At 39.0% G+C, this 20,020-nt stretch overlaps 1 protein-coding gene across 5 annotated transcripts in view; it reads left to right on the top strand.

Annotated features, from left to right (window-relative positions):
- epb41a (erythrocyte membrane protein band 4.1a) overlaps nt 1-18,309 on the top strand; it is a 41,362-nt gene extending 23,053 nt beyond the window's left edge. For 2 of the 5 annotated variants that reach the window (XM_053231458.1, XM_053231459.1), the window contains exons 13-21: nt 204-278; nt 990-1,019; nt 2,698-2,760; nt 8,331-8,504; nt 11,904-12,032; nt 12,252-12,338; nt 12,441-12,521; nt 12,791-12,907; nt 13,725-18,305. In XM_053231458.1, the coding sequence (XP_053087433.1) occupies nt 204-278; nt 990-1,019; nt 2,698-2,760; nt 8,331-8,504; nt 11,904-12,032; nt 12,252-12,338; nt 12,441-12,521; nt 12,791-12,889 (738 nt within the window). In that variant the 3' untranslated portion in view covers nt 12,890-12,907; nt 13,725-18,305. Of the gene's footprint in view, nt 1-203; nt 279-989; nt 1,020-2,697; nt 2,761-8,330; nt 8,505-11,903; nt 12,033-12,251; nt 12,339-12,440; nt 12,522-12,790; nt 12,908-13,724 lie in introns of all 5 variants that reach the window. The other 3 variants (XM_053231457.1, XM_053231460.1, XM_053231461.1) reach the window with 3 other exon arrangements.
- The last annotated feature ends 1,711 nt before the right edge of the window (nt 18,310-20,020 follow it).

Raw genomic sequence — 20,020 nt, 5'->3', positions numbered from 1 at the left:
AGTGCTACACTGTGAGAAAACACCCTCAGTTACACACTATCACATAGAAATCAGATTGTACTGTGAAAGGACATAGTACCCTTGAAAGGGCAAGGGCTGTGCCCTGGTATGCTCGGCCAGGCTGTGTGCAAGTGTGTGTGTGTGTGAGTGTGTGTGAGAGAGACAGAGAGATACCAGGGTGGGTAAATTATGTGCCCCTGCAGATGGTTGTCCGGCGTGAGTGGCGGCACCGTGATGCCCTGGCAGTGACGACCGCTAATGGGGAGAAAATGAGTCAGGTGTGTGCTTCAGTTTCAGAAGCTACACTGGATGCGTAGCAAGAATTGAGAACATGACCTCTTACTGAGGCCTTAAACATACTGTACTGTGCAAAAGCTTTTCTAAAAATTTCTAATATTAATTGTATTAGAAGTTAATTTTATGACTTATACATTATTGGATCAGTAAATTCTTTTTTTTTAATTTCTAAGCATTATTTTACCAACCATGTAATTTTACAGGAAAATGTTTGTATGTCAGTAAAGTAGCAACATAATAGACCAATTTTCAGACTTTTCACTTTTCATAAAAAAAGACGAATGCTGCTTGTAAGATTTTACCTGAAAAAAGAAAGCGTGAGAGTGTGACAGTCAAAGTCTCCAGATGAATTGTGGCAGGTTCTCCAACATGCTTAAAAACTTACCAACCAGTTTCCTTATAAAACTGCACAACGTGTGTCTGAGACTATTGATGTATTTTTAAAGACAAAGGGTTGTGACTTGTTTATTACTGGTTACTGCTCTTTATTTCTGAAGCATTTTTGATTTACAGCATTTCTTTACATGTGACTTTTGCACAGTACTGTATGCCATATGAGAAATGTATTTGTTTTACACAGTTTAAATCTTGATTACGTGAAGGTCTATAGTATGTAAGTGTTAATGGAGGTTTAATGTATGTGAGCGGCTCTAATGTGGCTGTCTGTTCCCTCCCCTCCGGGGCTTGTACAGCCCCCACAAGTGATGGTGCGAATGCGCAAGGTTGGAACTTATCCCCACTTCAGCTTGACGGTTACAGCATGACGGAGAAGCAACCTTCCTCATCCTTGCTGTTGCTACTTGTCTTTTACTCCAAAATAGAGATTATTCAGCAATTTATTTTTAGATTTTGTTATCTTTTCTGGCTGTGTCTGGCTTCGTTCTTGCTTGTATGTCTGTGTCTGTACAAGCTAACTCGTTATGGCTCTTCATTGTGGTTAGAATGTAATGAATGATTGAAGGTGCCGTGAATGGTCTCTGCATGTGCTTATATATGTTGCCTGTTTCCGTATAAAAGAAAAGCATGTTTATGACAGAAAGAATGTAATTTTTTGCCTGTCTCAGTTTTCAGTATATTTTTTTTTTCTTAGACCAAGTGGGCATGTACAGGTGGGGCTGGGGTTGGGAGGGCCATTTTAAGTTCTTAATTTAATTTGACCTTATTAAAATAAGTATTAAAAATATAAGTATTACTTTGCGTAATGGTGCTGACGAGCAGTCATGTGATGACGTCATATGTGCACTTCATTTTTACAGCCTAACTAGAATAGTTGATTCTATTGAGCCAACAGACATGTAACTGACATGTAAAAGTGTTTGTATTGAACGCTGGCATCATACAAAAATTGTTGCTGACAGTACAAGGACAATAAGAGACAAATAAATAAATGCTCAGATTACTAAATAAAATGTGATACACTATTTGGCCAAAAGTTTGTGCACCCCTGACCTTTACACCCATATGTGCTCGTTGAACATCTCATTCCAGATTTATTCCCCGTGTGTTTGCTGTTATAATGAGCTCCACTCTTCTGGGAAGCTTTCCACTAGATGTTGGAGCGTGGCTGTGGGGATTTGTGTTCATTCAGCTACAAGAGCATTAGTGAGGTCAGGCGCTGATGTTGGGATGTCGAGGAGGTCTGGGGTTCAGTCGGTGTTCCAGTTCATCCCAAAGGTGTTCAGTGGGGTTGAGGTCAGGGCTCTGTGCAGGACACTCGAGTTCTTCCACTCCAACCTTCACACACCATGTCTTCATGGAGCTCGCTTTGTGCACAGGGGCATTGTCATGCTGGAACAGGTTTGAGTCTCTTAGTTCCAGTGAAGGGAAACTGTAAAGCTACAGCACACAGAGACGTTCTATACAACTGTGTGCTTAAAGTTTGGGGAAGAAGCGCATATAGATGTGATGGTCAGGGGTGCACATAGTTGTGGTGCAGATAGATAGCTAGATAATCTTTCACAGTAAGGCTATGACATTAGTTAGCTACTGTCTTTCTTACCATTTGTTGAATATAACATAAGTAAATATTTTCATTTTAATGCCACTGAGCAATGAGTTTCAAGAAAAAATTAATAAGACATTGGACCTTTCAGCAAACAGTAAACAGTAGAAACACTTCACCTCTAGCTTTCATACTGGACATTTTCAGTGCATAATTATGCAGTATCTACACTTTACTCAGCACGCAGTCCAGTGTTCCCTCCTGCCTCTGCACCTTACACCTTTTCACTCTGCTTTCCTGCACATTTTCATTTCATTTGATGCTGTGACCATATCTCTCATCCACATTTCATACTGAATGCTCCTGCAGGTCGAACAGCCTGTGACTTCTCTGTAATTACTCTTCCAGACTGGCAAGCTGTGAACACTTCCTTTTCTTTTTCTTTTTGTTCTTTGCAGAAAAGAGCTAAGAAAATCGAGGGTGAGACTCTCTATACCAGACACAGCAACTTAATGTTGGAGGTTTGTATCTGGAGATTGTCCTGTTTCACTCTTTACCTGCTCTCTGTTGCACGTCTTATTGCATGATTTCTGTCTCATATTTATTTTCACTGTGTTTTTTTCCATTTTCTGTAGCTTGGTCCAAAACTCTTTGCATGCACAATTTATCTCAGTAATTCTAAAGCAAGTATCTGTTTCCTTCCTGATATTTTCTCTTCCATTTAAATTCTGAATATAAATTGCTTAAATATCTGATTGGGAATGTTGTCTGTCTTATTAAATAATTGTCTTAAAATCATTTTATTTTCTCTGATCCGGGGTCAAACCTTCTCTTTGTCAGCACCAGTTAAAAAAAAAAAACATTTCCACAAGAGGGCAGCATATGAGTGACATAAAACATCGAAATGTACATGGCTGCTTCTCACTTAGTGTATATTATCTATTTATATAGTTCCCAGTCAAATATTTTCTGAATATGATTGACAGACACGTTTAATTCTATTTCCATTCTTGTAATCAACTGTCTTACCTTCATCAAAACCTGGAAATAGAAGAAAGTGAACTGACAACGCTGAACCCTGTGATCATGCTCTCATCTCTGAGTTAATATAAAGATATTCACTCTCACATGACGTCATTAACATGATGTGATTAATCCATATCGTGTGTCTGCGTATTCACAGATGTCAGTATCCTCTCACACTACCTGGAGTGACCTGTTGCTTAAGTAAATAAATCACACTTCACTATGAGCAGTTTCCATTTTAGACAGTCTCTTAATTGTGGATGTATATCTTGATGGTTTTTCTTAGACCGGAGACGTTTTCTTTTAACAGTTAAACTATTATATGCGCCAGGACTCCAAGGTTTGTGTGTGTGAGGACGTCTCTTACACCCATGCTGGGACACTCACATGCGTATCACATGTGCATCTGCTCCTGCATCACAGTATATCATTTAATTGAAGAATCTCAGATGGAAATAAATAATGTAATACAGATAACACAGATAACCTGGACTCTGCATTGGCGGTACATAGCGGTGTGCCAGAACACACTACGCTGATGTGGCAGAAACAGAAAGTCATTAACGAAACTGATGTAGAGGATCAGATTAAAATGAGGTGAGCAGGCGAGAGCCACAGTGTGGGATCTCATGTGAGTGTTTCACTGATTCTTGAGCAATTCCCCAGATGTTCTGTGGACTAATGCGGCACACTTTGTCTTTTTCTTGTCACTTTTTGTGTCTGCTTCTGTGTGATTAGTGTCAAGATGGACAGTGAATTTTTAAATATTCCTAAAAAACAACACTTAATGCTCCAAAAAAAACCGCTGTAATAAATAAATAATAATAAAGGGATGGCAGACAATTTTACATAGTAGTACAGTTTATGCTTTTTGGGCCGTATTCAGTGGCGACTTAATTCCAAAAGTTACATCAATATTTACACTGGGACAGTGTTCCTGAAGCAGGCTACACATGTGCTTCACACTTGACTTGTGTGTGTGTGTGTGTGTGTGTGTGTGTGTGTGTGTGTGTGTGTGTGTGTGTGTAAGTCACCTGTGTGTAGTTCACTCCTCTAGACCACCGGCTCTAAACACAAGCCCTTTACACCTGAAAATAAAAATCAGGGATAGAAAATGTGGACTGAAGAAACAGATCTCTTTTTTTCTGTCAAATGTATTACAATGTAAAATAAAAGCCAGACACAGTTAAAAAAAAAACACATGAATGAGAACATGGCGAACATCAAAATAAATGTAATAGCACTCTAGTATATTGCCAATATATAATGCTGCATGAATATTCCTAGTTGTAATCACGTCGATCACTTCAAATTTGGTTTAGATTTACAGAATGGCTTCCATCCTCTTTACTTATCAGTTTATAAAATAGCACTTGATCCAGCACATGCTGTTAGTTTCATTTTGTTTTTTGTTTTTTTATTGTGCACCAACAGTTAATTGTGCACACAAATTTATGAAGCCACAAGATACTAAAAAGGGTTCAAGAAATCGCAATCCTCTGCGCTCTCCTGTAAGAAAACTTGCACACAGTTTGAAGGAACCTGGATGAGCACTTATCTGCTACGCTAACAGCTCGCTTCAAGTGTTATTTATTTATACGTTTATCCATAAATAATTCAGTCCTTGAAAAAAAAAAATTGTGGACTTTAAAAGGACAGTGCTATAAATTAAGTATTTAATTGATTAATTGATTAATTAATTGATTGATTGATGGATTGAGTGTCTCCTTATGTCTCAGGTCTTAGTACTGATGTGTGCATGTGTTAGAATCATCACTGCACATGAAGAACTCAACTCTGAATATGGCCCTGTGTGTATAAACATGTCGGTATACAGAAACTTTTTTTTTTTTTTTGCTATAGCATTATGGATTAAAATAGAAAAGGCAGATGAAAGGAAGGCTCCAGTGCCGCATTAGCACATGGATGATCTGTCCATTTGCTTTCTTCACTTGTGTGTAATTTGCTGGTATAATGTGAGCAGCTTGTAAGGTTTTGTAAAAGGTACTTCACTCTACTGTATAGTGTTTAAACACTGATAAGGCAGCAGCAGCATGTGACCATAGATTTTGGTGGGAAGGATGAAATTAATAACGACATAGCCTTAAACAACATGAAGTCAAGAGGCTTACGGTTGACTCGTGCTATAGGCAGGTATCAAGTGAATTTTAGAGTAACCCACTTATAGGCTGTTGAAAATACACTGTCTGCGCTTTCTTTGTGGAATTTTATTAGATTTAATTCCAACTAATTGCTAACAAAATCTTAATCTCTAATTTAAAAAACACTTTTGAAAAGTGTTTTAATTTTCTAAGAATAAAATTCACTAAGTCTGTGGCAGTGCTGTCACATGATTTCATGAATCAAATCAAAGGAACATCACTTTTTAAAGGTTATCTCTCTAAAAAGGTAATTAGTATTTCAGCATAATTTAAATCTATGCAGCTGTGAATGAGGACTTTAAGATTTTGTTAAATGGCATATATATTCACCCCCCATGATTATTTCTCTTCTGGCTGTATTACTACATCATATTTAAGGATATCAGAAAGTTTTTTTTTTTCAGGAAAAACTAAATAATGTATTTAGATATCCTCAGAATTATTTGAAAATAAAAATCTGCTTAATTGATAAGTATTTACCCCTCAGTAAGAATTGTCCTTTTGCAGCAAGTACAGATCTGAGGTTGTGTCTCAGATGGGTCTCTATGGGCTTTGCACATTTTGATTTTGTCATTTTCTTCCATTCCTCAGTGCAAATTTTCTTCAACTCTGCCAAATTAGATGGAGAATGTTGGTGGAAAGCAGTTTTCAAGTCTGGGCTTTGACTGAGCCATTCCAAAACACAAACCTTTTTTTCCAGACCATTCCTGTGTAGTTTTGAGCTTTGGCTCATTGTCCTGGAACAATATATTTTCACCCTAAATGCAGATGTCTGGCTGACTGGAACAGGATCTCCTCAACAGTTTGCTCGTATTTGGCTCCATTCATGTTGCCTGTGATGACAAGCTTTCCAGTTCCTCTTGCTGAAAAGAAACCCCAGAGCATGATGCTACCGCCACCGTGCTTCATCACAGGAATGGTGTTACCTGGCTGTTGGGCCATATTTTTTCCCCCAGTTTTTTTTTTTTTATAATGGATTTCACAGAGCTCCTAAGAAGGCTCAACACTCTGCATATGTTTTAATAACATTCTCTGTCTTTTTTCCTCCTAATAACTCCATCTTGAAGCATCTCTGTCAGTTCCTTGGTCTTCATGGCAGCAGAACTGATCTGATCTGCTTGGTTTAGCTGTTCGGCCTCCCGAAGTCAGAGAGATTTATCGTGTAAGCATACAGCTGGACGCAGGGGGATTTAAAATGAACACAGGTGTACGCTGTTCAACATATTTAGTGTGAATTCTCACAAATTAAATACTAGTGGTGAAAAAGGGGGTGAATACTTATCAGTTAAACAGTTTTTAGTTTTATTTTCTAAATAATTCTGAGGACATGTAAATACTTTATTTAATTTTTTTCTGTAGAGAGTCACTTCAAAATAAAATCCCATTCTCATATCCTTAAATTTGATGTAGTAATACAGTAAAAAGAGAACTAATCATGGGGGTGAATACTTTCTGGAAGCACTGTATATGCTGTAAGGGACGAGCCGCCACTCATAAGGGCTCCTGAGTTGCGCAGCAGAAAGCTGTTTACCCTATCATCCCATCTGAGTGTGTTACACCACCCTGTGACGCAGCATGAGCAGCAGTTAGAAAAAGATAAAGTTGGCCTGCTTCACGTGGCTCAGAGGAATCACGTGAAAGCCTTCTCCCTCCTCTACTGGTCGCTGTCTCTGACAGAGGAGAGCTGGCTGCTGACCAAATCGTGTAGCTGATAAGAGCTGTACTCTAAACTGAGTGTTGCTGTGGCCTTCCAAGAAAAGTACTGCTAATTTCTGCACTATACTTCACTAGTCTTCTCTATTTCTTTCTGTGCTACATCATCTAGAATTATTGGCACCCTTTGGAAAGATGGGTGAGAACTGTTATGAAAATTATTGTAATATAATGAATAATAATGGTAATTAAATTAATTTTACATTTAAAAAACGGAGAGAACGCTAACCTTTAATTGAAGTAAATTTATTTTAAGAAAATCTAAAAACCCTATCAATTTTTTTTTAACAAAACCACATGCCTGTAAGCCTTTAATGCTTGATGAGATGAGAGATTACAGAGCAAGGCATCTAAGACACTCCTCATTAGAGAATCTCTCCAGATCCTCCAGCGTCCGAGGTCCTCTCCTGTGGACTCAGCTTTCCGACTCACCTCACAGGTTTTTAATGGATTCATTTCTGTAGTTATTTGTCCATTTTTGTGTGGACTTGGATGTCCTGCTGGAAGATTCCACAACAACCTAGTGTGTGTAAAAAAAAAATTTTTTTATTAACAGTTTTAGCATGACAAACAGAGACAGATTTTTATTTAAATCTACTGGTAGGGCTCGTGAGTGCTGCAGCAGAAAATCGCTCGCCCCATCATCTGGATCACCGTAGAGTCTAATCTGGCCGTGCTCTCTGCATAGGAGGGATGGCACACTCTCTCTCTCCTGTCAATCAGACCAACACCAGCCAGTTGTGACCTCGTGCATGCGGAGAGGGCAGATATTTATACCCCAGTGAAACAGGAGGTCATGGACGACTGTAATACTCAGGTTATCTTATAACAGGAAATATAAATGCTTCAGTTACAGTTTGTTCATAATACTTTGTAGGGTTGCCAATAATTATGACTCGTGGCTTTGGTGAAAAATATAATTTTTGAAAAATGTTTTAATTCGAATCAACTTCAATTAAAGGTTAAATTTATCTCATATTTTCAGTGTTAAACACAACCACATTTTCATAACTGTTTTTTTAACCCATCTTTAGCAAGGGCTTCTGGAGGAGACTTTATATTTACTTCATTTTTTAAAAATCTTTTCTTTCCATCTGTTTTTGCATTCTTTACTTTTTCCTGCCTTCTTGTCTTTTAATTGATTTTTTTCTGTCACTTTCTTCTCTCATAATGACCTTTCACCCTGAAAGGATCTGGATAAGACTCAGTCAGGGATTATGCGTCACCACAGCAGTATCAGCGAGCTCAAGCGCAGCTTCATGGAGTCCGTCCCAGAGCCACGGCCCAGCGAGTGGGACAAGCGCCTGTCCACACACTCACCTTTTCGCACAGCCAACATCAACGGCCAGATGCAGCCTGATGTGGTGAGTAGGATGCTATTGCTGTTCAGCTCATATATAAAGAAATGATCATATTTATAATATTACAATATAATAAAGTTCAGTATCAGTGTCAGCAGTCTGTATTGATTTGGGACATTTATTCAGCTCTATTATTATTATTATTAGAATAGAAGACTTAGAATAGTGTCAGGGTTAATATTATACACAGTAACATAAGAACAACAATACAATGTTAACCCTAACACTACACTGGAAAACATGGGAAAACAGCGCTGCTTGGAAAATTAATAAATTATAACAACAAATAGCAATTTGCAGAACGTAACTTTATTCAGCTCCTGAACCAGACACCCTGTAAAAGCTTTCCAACTTCTGTCTAATGTGAATATGTTTCAAAACAAAGCAAATTTTCCCAAATCAAGCAACTGTTATTTAGGCAACAATTGACAACAATATCCATCTATTAATATTTTACCAGATTTACTTCAGTTCTTGGCTTAGCATTTCATTATAATGCCCATATGATTTCCTGAGAAGATTTTCTTCTAACAGTCATTTAATAATGACAGAAACATGTGACATGAACATAATAATTAAATAATTATTTTTTGAAGAGCCCTGCAGAGATACACTGATCAGCCGTAACATTAAAACCACTGACAGGTGAAGTGAATAACACTGATTATCTCGTTACAGTGGGAGGGATTTATTAGGCAGCAAGTGAACAGTCAGTTGATGAAGTTGATGTGTTGGAAGCAGGAAAAATGGGCAAGTGTAAGGATCTGAGCGACTTTGACAAGTGCCAAGAAGAGGGCCAATTATACCACAACATGGCTGATCAGATCAGGATGAAAGGTTTATATTAATGGACTTGTTCTAATACATTACCACTCCTATAATCTAAGCCTGTTAGGAGACATTTATTTAACATATATGGAAGGTCAGTGCTTTGTAAAAAGCAAGTTTCCTGACATGGGAGTTAGAATTTACCTACATTTGTGCAGTTTTTGAGTTATAGTTTGGGAATTTTCCTGAAACCTGGCAACCCTCTCTACAAGATCACGAAGGGTTCCTATTTATTTATTTACTTATTTGTTTGTTTGTTTGTTTGTGAGATCACAGACCCTTTGTACACACCTAGTGTGATACTTTCTGACAGTGTTTCTTTGAGGAAAAAAAAAAGAAGAAGAATACTCCACTTGTCATTCATATCTGTATTTGTATTCATTTGAAATGCATTATCTGTTCAATCCGGATATTCATTTGGATTCAGTTACATCCCTAGAGCATGGAATAATGTCCGTCTAGAGCATCATGTCTGTCTTACATAAGTCCTGCCCTTCAGTAAAAAGAGCCAAATGCCTTGTTGGTGAAGGAACAAAGCTATTTCAGATGTACTTTTACGAACAACAGGGCAAATACAGTACATTTCACCAAATTCATTTATTTGAGCCATTATTCCTAAACTTTACACTTTACACACAGATTGAAACACTGGTTTCCACCTTCCAGCTTTTAGGCTATACTGTTAAAGAGGAACATAAAAAAATCAGTGCAATAAATGTGCAGAATAATAAAGGTGTGTATCATGTTACACTCCTGTGGATGAGCTGCAGTATAGCTCAGTGAGCGTCTTTCCTCGGGCGGACGATGCAGCATCTGCTGAGTTGTGCACCGGGGCCTCACACTTCTCTTCCCGGTTAGAGGCAGTTTGCGGTGTTCTGTGAAAAGAGTAGTACACACCTTCGTAAGAAATCTTCAGTTTCTTGGCAATTTGTCGCATGGAATAGCCTTTATTTCTCAAAACCTCAATAGACTGATGAGTTTCTGGAGAAAGCTCTTTCTTTCAGTCTCTGTCTGTACAAGTGGTAGTTGAGATTTCTACAATCAGACATTCTACACGCACCCAGTTGCCTCATCTCTGTTGAGAGGTGTAAGCTGAGACTCAGAGTAGGTCATTAAAAGAACTAGCCACATTCGAGCACATGTGTTAGAAATGAACATTATCGAAGTACTACAATGGCACATGGAGTACAGTCAAGTGTACGTTCTGTGTATGCTGTTGATGGAGGGAAAAACTGAGATATGGGATATCAGTCGATACGTGCCACATTTAGCTAATCTGTTTTCATGGGATTGAACTAGCCTCATGTAACAATGAGAGTTAGTGTTAAAGCTCTGTAATTGATGCTGTTCATGCTCCAGTCAGTTTTTTCTTACTGAAAAATGTTGAATGAATGAATTCTAAATTCATCTTTCAGACTGATTTGACCAGATGGTATAATGCTTAGCTTATCATGGGCTCGTCTCATTAAGTGTACCCCAAGAATACTGATGCAGAGCAGAATATCTGCACTTAGGTTTGGATGCACTTATAATACGTATAATTTCCTTGACTCTGTCTCTGACTCACTCACTGACTGACCCCTCTGCTGAAAAGTGCACACTTCAGAATGCACTCATGTCAGCTGTACAGTAGGTGGCAGTATGCAGCTAAAATGTGGCCTCTGACTTATTTTTTTGCTCTGGGCTTATACACTGATGGTAACGGCCGCAAACAGACTACAAAATGTGGTTCTGCTTTCAGTTGTTTACTTCTTTCACTTCCTAAAGAGTGTTCCCTAAAGTTAATTCAGCTCATAAATCTGACCAAAAAAACCCACTTGCAGACCTAAGCTGTGGTGAAGAGCTGTATTTTTTAAATGCTGTTTGCTGTGTTGAGGATTTGCTACATGCTGGCTTGATGTCAGCATTTTCCATCCTTCAACCTGAATAACCTGCTTCATGCAGCGTATGTTTAATTTAATATATGTGTGTTACTGTTGTTATATTTAAGCATGTGCTGGTTTTACACTTTATAAGGTACTAAGGTATAGTCACCAGAATATAAAATATTGTTATGTGATGCTATGTTTAGTGCGCTACAGAAAGCCTAGGAATGACCGATGTTCTTTATTCTCTCAAAATTAGAGAATTATATAAAGAGTATTTTGAAACATATGTTCGAAGACCAGCTCAATCTGTGGTTTCATGCTTAAGTTCACACTGTTCTGTGTAAACTCTAGAGACTGCTGTGATGGTGTTGAGCCATCAGCCTTGTACAGTATATCAGCAGTCCTCGGCTCTCTCAGGTTCCCACCCTGGGGCCCAGAGTACCTCCTGCCCTGCACATTTTAGTTAACTGCAAAGTGAATGAACAGCGCTTCCTCATTTAAAGTGGGAGTGGTACTGCAGGAGCAGGGTTGGGACCCTCTGGCCTGTATGATCAGCTGTGGTTACAATAACGTGTGTATTGTTTGGCATCAGTATAAAAATTTTTCAAACGATACCCAGCCCTAGTCATGGTGCATCTATGTGGGTGCAAAGGTAATGTGATGTGATACTTACAGCCATCCTCAACTTTGTGGACTTTTTGTACAGACTCCTGTAGTGAAGACGCATACAGTCACTGTTTCTGATGTGACCAACTCCCCGATCAGTGAGACTGCCACCAAAGAGGGTCCGATCCTGCACACTGAGACTAAGACCATTACATACGAATCTGCTCAAGTAAGGGAAAGTTGGTGATGTCTTTTAAATTTTTTTTTTTTGCCTGCTTTGTATTCCCTTTTTTGTTTGAGGATTGTAAGATGTTTGTGGCTTTTCTGGCTATTCTCTTTAGCTTTGTGTGTGTTCTTAAGCTTCGTTGTCTGTAGGAGTATTTGTTCAATATGTCTGGTTTTGCATGTTTGGGAATAATATGAGAAGAAGTATCCGTGTTTCTTTTAGCCCGATGAGAATGTAGGGATGCTGCTCAATGCACAAACCATTACCTCAGAGACTTTGAGCACTACAACCACTACGCAGATCACAAAGGTGAGGGGCTTCTTCTGCTGTCTTTAAGGAATGAGTGTTCTCAGGCCAGTTTTATAGGACATGAGTGCTGCATTTCTTAAGCTAACCTCTCCATTTTCTCAGATGGTGAAAGGAGGAATCTCAGAAACCCGAATTGAGAAGAGGATTGTGATCACCGGTGACTCTGAAATTGACCATGATAAGGTATAGTGCATGATCTCTGTTCTGTGCTGATATATTAGTTCTGATATATTTGACTGATTTATGTTCTTTTGGGGATTTATGTCATGCTCATGTGTCGTGTCACACAGGTTACCATTAATTACTGAGAACGTGGTGATACAATGATAAATACCTCATGGAAACTACTATTTATTATTTATTGATGTTATTTTTTCCTGATCAACAGTTACTCATTAAAAATATTAATTGATTTTTTTTTCTGTTGTTTTCGACCTACTTCTGGTCCCCAGGCTTTGGCTCAGGCGATAAAGGAAGCAAAGGAACAGCACCCAGACATGTCTGTTACTAAAGTAGTAGTGCATCAGGAAACTGAGATCACCCCAGAGTAAAATCTGAAACCCATACAGGTGAGAACTGTCTGTTTTCCTTCATCACAGATTTAAGCTAATAATGCCTGCTGATAGATACTATACCTTTAATACAATAACACAGTGTTCATTCAGAACCAGCATGTACGATACATCCTTGTACACAGTCTGCTTGAAAATCCGAATTAAGAGTGAAGAAATGTAAGAAGTATCTATAAACTCCTCTGCATCCTGAGGCCCTCACACTGTGCCACGGTCCTGTCGTGATTTAAACAACACCCTCACATCTGTGATCGTTACTGAACTTTAAAGCTGCATGGTCCGTGTTAAGGCAGGTAATGTCTCATGTCCTAGGAGAAAGAAAAAACAGGAATTGGTGGTAGTAGAGCCATGTGTGTGTAATTGAGGAACTGTTTGTGTGAGGTGCGGTGTGTCTGGCATGGTTTAGTGCCCTGCCATGGTGGTTTGTATACACTTAACTCTCTCAGGCTGATCGCAGAGGCTGGCCATGCTGTGCGTGCAAAGACATGGCTCTGGATGACTTCTACTCTTAATCAAACATGTGTTGTTTACTTTAGTGCTTTAGTCTCAGGATGTGCAGATGATTTTATCATTCGCTACCCTCCATTCCTGTTGCTGTAGCAAGTCTTGTGTCTAGACTTTTATCCTCCATCACCACATGTGTCGCGTTTTTGCTCTGGTGCATTACATGCTGTCAGATTGAAATGTTTCGAGTTTGTCTTACTGACAGCTTTGATTTGGCTTTTTTATGTTCAAGGACATTATAAAACTTTCTCTCAGCATGTTAACTACCATATGGATCTAGTAACCTCAGAGATATGCATCTTTGCCATAGGAATCCATCCCTGATTCACGTACTCACCAGACTGCATGCTGAAGCTCCAGACTGCTTCTGCGGCCCCTCCCTCTGACAGGACAGCAGTGGAACGGCAGGATGAACACTACTGAAGACGCATCTCCCGGCTGTTCCAATGGATTCAACCTTTTACTGGAATCCACTTTTCCTATAGCATCATTTTTCTGTAGCACCTCTCTCTCTCTCTCTCTCTCTCTCTCTCTCTCTCCAGATGTCCATATTGCAGCTGATTGTTTCATGTCAAATTGTTATAGCAAAGCAAATGAAGACATGACTTTTAATGGTTTTAATGAAATTTTAAATGTAGATTTTAGTGGGTTTGATAAACAGTAGATTTTTAAGACATTTTTTAAACATAAAACAATTGTACTGTGGAGTTTGGGGTTTTTCACACGGGACAAAAGAGCAGCAGCATCTGAAATAAATTTTGGTTCTTTGTCTTCTTTTAAAGAATATTAATTATTGTGAACAAGTTCTTCTTCTTCTTCTTACTAATTATTATCATTGTAATGTCTTCTCTTTAGATTTTCTTCACTTCACTTTCCTTAACTTGAATTCTTTTGTCACAAATGGAATTGTTGTTTGTTGTGGCAGAAGGGTGCAGACAGTGAAACTGTATTCTATTTTTCTGTGTATCTTCAGTTGTTCTTTTTGTGTGTGAACTCACCATTTTAGATTGCCTGCTCTTTTACATGCAGGTTTTATGCAGTCTAAGTTGTATTTTACCCCTCCTAAGCACCAAGTGCAGTGAACATCACCTGGATCGATTCTTGTGCATGTGCACACACATCCTGAGACCTTCCAACAGTCATGAAGTGAGGTATGATGTAGTATTTGCTATAAATAACATTGTCCTACAGCCTTCTTTCCACTACTTCTTCTTGTCTTGTAGACGTTGGACCACATTATGAAGCTTGTGACTATGTTCAGAGCTGCAGGTCCCCTGTCCTTCAACACTGGTGACAGTCTGTCATCTGCGGTGCAAGAGTGTAACTTTCCTACTTTTTCACCATCCACACAAAGTGAATGCTGCATTAGTTGGACTCCCTCACTAGCTTGCTAGCACTCTGTGAGTTATCTATGAACTGTCCTTGTTGCTCAGTACAGCACCCATCTGTTCCTGTGTGGAGTCTCACCCGGTGTTCTGAGTTTCCACTTCATCAGCAGTGTAGTGTCCTGCAGGCCTGTGAATATGTGCTGCTAAAGTATTCACATTCTCCCTCCTGGAGCGTGTATGTGTGTATTTCTCTTCCAAACTCCCACATATGCCACTCTCAGACAGACTAGTGGCTTGTGGTTACATACTACTCATGTCTTCAAATAGTGTTTCCCCCGCACCTTAACATACGCTGTCCTCAGTTAGCTGCCAAGTTAACTAATACACAGCTTGCAAAGCCATGCTCATGCTCGCAGTCGTGTAGCCCATCGCAGTATCCTCTGGAAGCCAGGGATGAGCATCATGTGGACACAGTCTTGGCATTGATCATCTTAAAGAAGCAGCTTTTGTTTCTGGTGGCCTTCACAGACAAAGCATGTCCAGATGTACGCTGCCTGAACAGAGAGTGCAGAAGCAATGATGAATTTCTAGTGAGATCATATAATATTGCTTTACGTATGGAATACCTGGGCAGTATGTTTGCTATTTTAGTTCTTGTATTGGAGCAAGCACTTCAATCTACAGATGTTGATCCCTCTGTTGGGGAGCTGGTTGAGGCCTTGCTCATAGCAGTGGAGCATCTGGGCTAGGATGGGGGGCTCTCCACTAATCTGGTTCATGTACAAAGCCAGGTGTCATTGGCACAGTCCGTGTTGTTGGCTGTGTGCAAATTAACTCTGCAAAATCTGCCCAGCAGGCACCTGAGCACTCCTCATTCACCCCATGGGACGGGCCCTAAACTGTGCCCCACACCACTAAGGAGTCACACAGAGTTTGCCCATTAAGGGCAGGGACTGTTGACGGGATGCTTCACAGCTGAAAATATTGCCACTGGGGAGCAACTGCATTAGATCTTTGGCTCTGATGACCTTTTTGCACGAGTAGAAACTCCTTTTCAGGTCTCATGGCCCTGACAGTGTCAGACCCCAACAAACTTGCCCCTGTAACCCAAGAAGCTCATTCCTTTTTGGATAGAGGAGCAATCGCAAAGGTATTGTCCAGGCCAAGTGGTTCTACTCTGTATTCTGTGTTGTTCAGAAGAAAGACAATGGTTTCTCTCCAATTCTTGATTTGACAAGGCCAGACAGGCCCCTAAAAGCCTTCTCCTTTCGCATACTAAGACTATTAAATGTAACTCATGCTGTACAGCCACAGGACTGGTTCACATCAGTGGATGCGCATGATGTACGTTTCCACATTCCCATCACCAGCAGAACACAAGCAACAAAAGATGCAGTTGAGGTGTGCCTTCAAAGGACAGGCACTCCAGTTCAGAGTTATCATTCAGAACTCGGAAGAAGGTTCCAGGGAATGATGGCAGTATTGTAACATTCTTCATGTCTTTGTTGGAAAGTCTCAGCATTTATGCACTAGGGCTTGAATGACTACTAATCTACTCAACCAATCATTCGAAAAAGTATTTGACTATTGGACTGTTTCTTCCATAGTTTAAGCAAGGCAGGTTTAAGCAGGATACTGCTACACTCTATGGCCGAAATATGCACCCCTGACCATCACACACATGTGTGGATCTTCTCCAAACTGTTGCCACAAAGTTGGAAGCACACAATTGTATTGAATGTCTCTGTGTGCTGTAGCATTACAGTTTCCCTTCACTGGAACTAAGAGGCCCAAACCTGTTCCAGCGTGACAGTGCCCCTGTGCACAAAGCAGTGGAAAGCCTTCCTAGAGGAGTGGAGCTTATCAGGTGTCCACATACTTCTGGCCAAATAGTGTATTTGTATTTGTGTGTTAAATTTCCAGATTCAGTGCTTTTTAGGCTATACTCTTATTGATGAAAGTAAATCAATTGGTGCAAAAGTGTGTAAAACCTGTGTGTGATATTACAGTATTTAAGGATGCACCAGTTCTTAAACGCACTCGTGAATGCGCTGGTGGCTCAGCTGAAAACGTTGATTCGTTAAATCATGGAAGCTCCTAGTAGTTTAATGATGGATGGAGGATGAGATGTCTACAGCAGTCTGGGAGCTTTTTTCACCAACTCCGGCCTCGGTAGCGTCACAAAATGAGTCCAGCTTGGACTCTTTGAGCTGACGTGCCACTGTAAAAAAAAAAACTGAGTGGGGTTGGATGGTGAAAGTGCTCTTTCACACACTGCTGGTCACAGCGTAATTCTGCAGGAGAAATTTCTTCCATTATGTTAAAGCTGGTGTTTGCAGCCCCTAGCATGTGCACATGCACAATACGGTGATGCTGACCCGACTGTTCATATTCATAGAAGTTTTAGTTCTATACATAAATAGCACTCAAATAAACAAAGCCTCAAACCACTCACTAATGCTCTACGTAATTAGAAGAATTAGAGTCTGTTAGCAAGAACAGAGTAACGTTACTGATTAAAGTAAATAAATGGTGCTCCTAGTTACTTGTGTATAAAATGTTCCCATCTTTACCATTATAATTTATTTATTCATATTGGCTACTCATTATTGCTGATGTTAAAGACATCACCTGTTTTTGTGGTGTGGGTTGCTGCCCTTTTAAAATGAATCAAGCTTAACTCCAGCACAGTTTAAACCAATTTGCTTTTTTTGTTAAATAATAGTATAAATAGGATTTTGTAAAGAAGCCTAAGTGTTATGTCCTTTTCAGTGTTTTGTCTTTTCATTGTGACACTCCTTCCTTTCTGCTTCTGTGGATAGAGAAAGAGAAAACTGAATTTTAATGTAACGTTTCTATTCCTTCTTATTTAGCTCATGCACTGAATAAACTCAAATTCAGTCCCATTGTATGTCTCAGTTTCAAGATTTCACCAAATGTTGGATTTCATTCCCCATCTGTCTGACTCATACTCCAGATGTATCTCTGAATTTACCGCAAATGAAAGAGTAGGCGTCTCTTAAAGGTGTGGCTTTTTGACAGAAAGAGCAGGGCTGTATACATAGTATTTAATACTGGTAATGAAGCAACACAGCTGAAAGAATGAAACTGACTAAAGTGCACTAAAGCATCATGGATGTCTGATTGATTGGTTTCTGTATGACTACAGAACAGAGCTACAGTCAGGTATATTTCCTCAGATGATTATACACTTTCTTTCCCTATGGATGTGTTTTATTGAAGATACACAGACACACATCATATCCTCTCCCCTCAGTGTGAAGCTAGAGAAACATTTAAGCCCATCTGAAAGGTAATCCTATGCAGTCTGCATTAAGGCTTATTGGAGTATCTTTTTTCAGCATTTCATTGTAAACGTAGGACTTTTATTACTTTGACTTTTCGTTGGTTCTGATAGTCACATTGTAATTAGACTCCTGAACGTTTTGTAATGTGTTTTGATTGATCTGTGATGTTGTGTAGAATGATTTACATATTTTTAAATAAAAGTAGTAGACAATCTGAATGAAGACAAATCTGAAGTGAACTTAATGGTTACTGTCTTTCAGTGAGGCATTTAATTTACACTGGATAATGAAATACTCATAAATAAGATAAAACTGTCAATAATGTGATAAAACACTGTCATTTATCCAAACCGTAGTGCGTAGATAACACCAGTATACAGCGCCAAATCTGCTGAAAGTGCTTGTTGTATTACTTTAGGGCTGTACTTTTGTCCAGCGCAGCCATGCTGATAAAGAAAGCACTGGTGAGCTCAACAACATCGAAAGGCCTGGAAGACCACGGAAGACAAGTAAAGTAATGGAATAATTAATTATTCCATTAAATATTTTAAATATGGAAACACTAGAAGGAAGCCGGAGGTGTCCGAATTCTGGCTCAGACACTTAATCAACCTCATATTTTCTCACAAATTCAAAAATCTATTTTAAGCTTAGCAGGTGTTCTCAGTATTTAATCCTGAATAAGTCATTCAGGTTTTGCGTGACTCGATCTAAAATATGTTATATCTGTTTGAGTAAATTAAGCTCTGCTGTGCAGTTATTGACTGGCATGTTGCAGCCACTGTGCTTAAAGATCTCAGCGTGTTTTTTGATAATTACTGAGTTTCAGACTCTGCTGAGTAATTTGACATCAATATTGTAAAGATATGGCAAAGATCCTAGGGCTAGTTTGTAAAAGTAGATTTAGCATATTATGAAAATTATCATTAATATGAGTGGGAGGAGCTAATTTGGGAAAATGGCAAATTATTATTATGTAAGCCACAGAACTGGAAAAAAACTTACAGTACATCTTATTTTACAAGTGATATGCTTGTTCCTACGTGCATAAACATGAACAGCACCCCCTAGTAACTAGTTTGCATGGGGCTGCAGTAACTACTAGAGGCTTTAGCTCAATGATAACCCTGTCTTATAGTCGTTTGAGTAAATTAAGTTACAATGATTGGCATGTGGCGGCCATCTTGTTTACAAATCAAACAAATACAAAAAAAATTCTGATGATATGGCAAAAATCGTAGGACTAGTTCACAAACAGTAGGTTTTGCATATTAGGGAAATTATCATAAATTTGAGGGGGAGGGGCTAAATGATCCAAAAGGCAAATTCTTATGGTGTAAGGAAACAAATCTGGGTGATACTGTATCAGTGTTTTGTAGGTTTCGTTATTTATATCTTTATTTCTTTATATCACATATAAAGAAATCATAGGACACCTTCACAGGGAATGCTGGCACCTCCACACTTCCTCGGGTGAAAATATGACTTCCTTTGTAATGAGAAACTGTTTTTTTTGGGGGGGTTATGCACTTAATCACTTTCTGTTTTTCTTTTGTTTTCAATCTGAGTAACAATCAGCAACAGGATTTTCAAGCGTAACAAGGTATAACTTAACAGAAAAGTGCTGTGCCAGGAGGAGTGTAATTTTCCATTTATATGTTTGAAATTAACCTCACAATATGTCTACCATGTTCTACCCTATTTTACCACAAATAGTTTTCACTAAATTAGCGTTCATGTGGGGTTCATGTGGAGTTCCTCTGGGTTCTCAGCTTCCGTCCCATGGTCCAAAAACATGCAGGTAGGTGCGCATTTGTCGGCTCCTGAACTTGAGCACCATCTGGTTTATTATGTTTGCTTTTAAAATCCCCAAGCATTAATTTTTTTTTTTTTACTTAATTTTTTCCCTAAAATATCTTTGAAACCTGAACAACAAACAAACAATGCTGTTTTTTCATCTAACATCATTT

Source organism: Pangasianodon hypophthalmus, chromosome 29, assembly GCF_027358585.1.
Source record: "Pangasianodon hypophthalmus isolate fPanHyp1 chromosome 29, fPanHyp1.pri, whole genome shotgun sequence".
NCBI classification, from domain to species: Eukaryota; Metazoa; Chordata; class Actinopteri; order Siluriformes; family Pangasiidae; genus Pangasianodon; species Pangasianodon hypophthalmus.
Note: the sequence above shows the minus strand (reverse complement) of the source record. Positions and strands in the feature narration are given on the sequence as shown.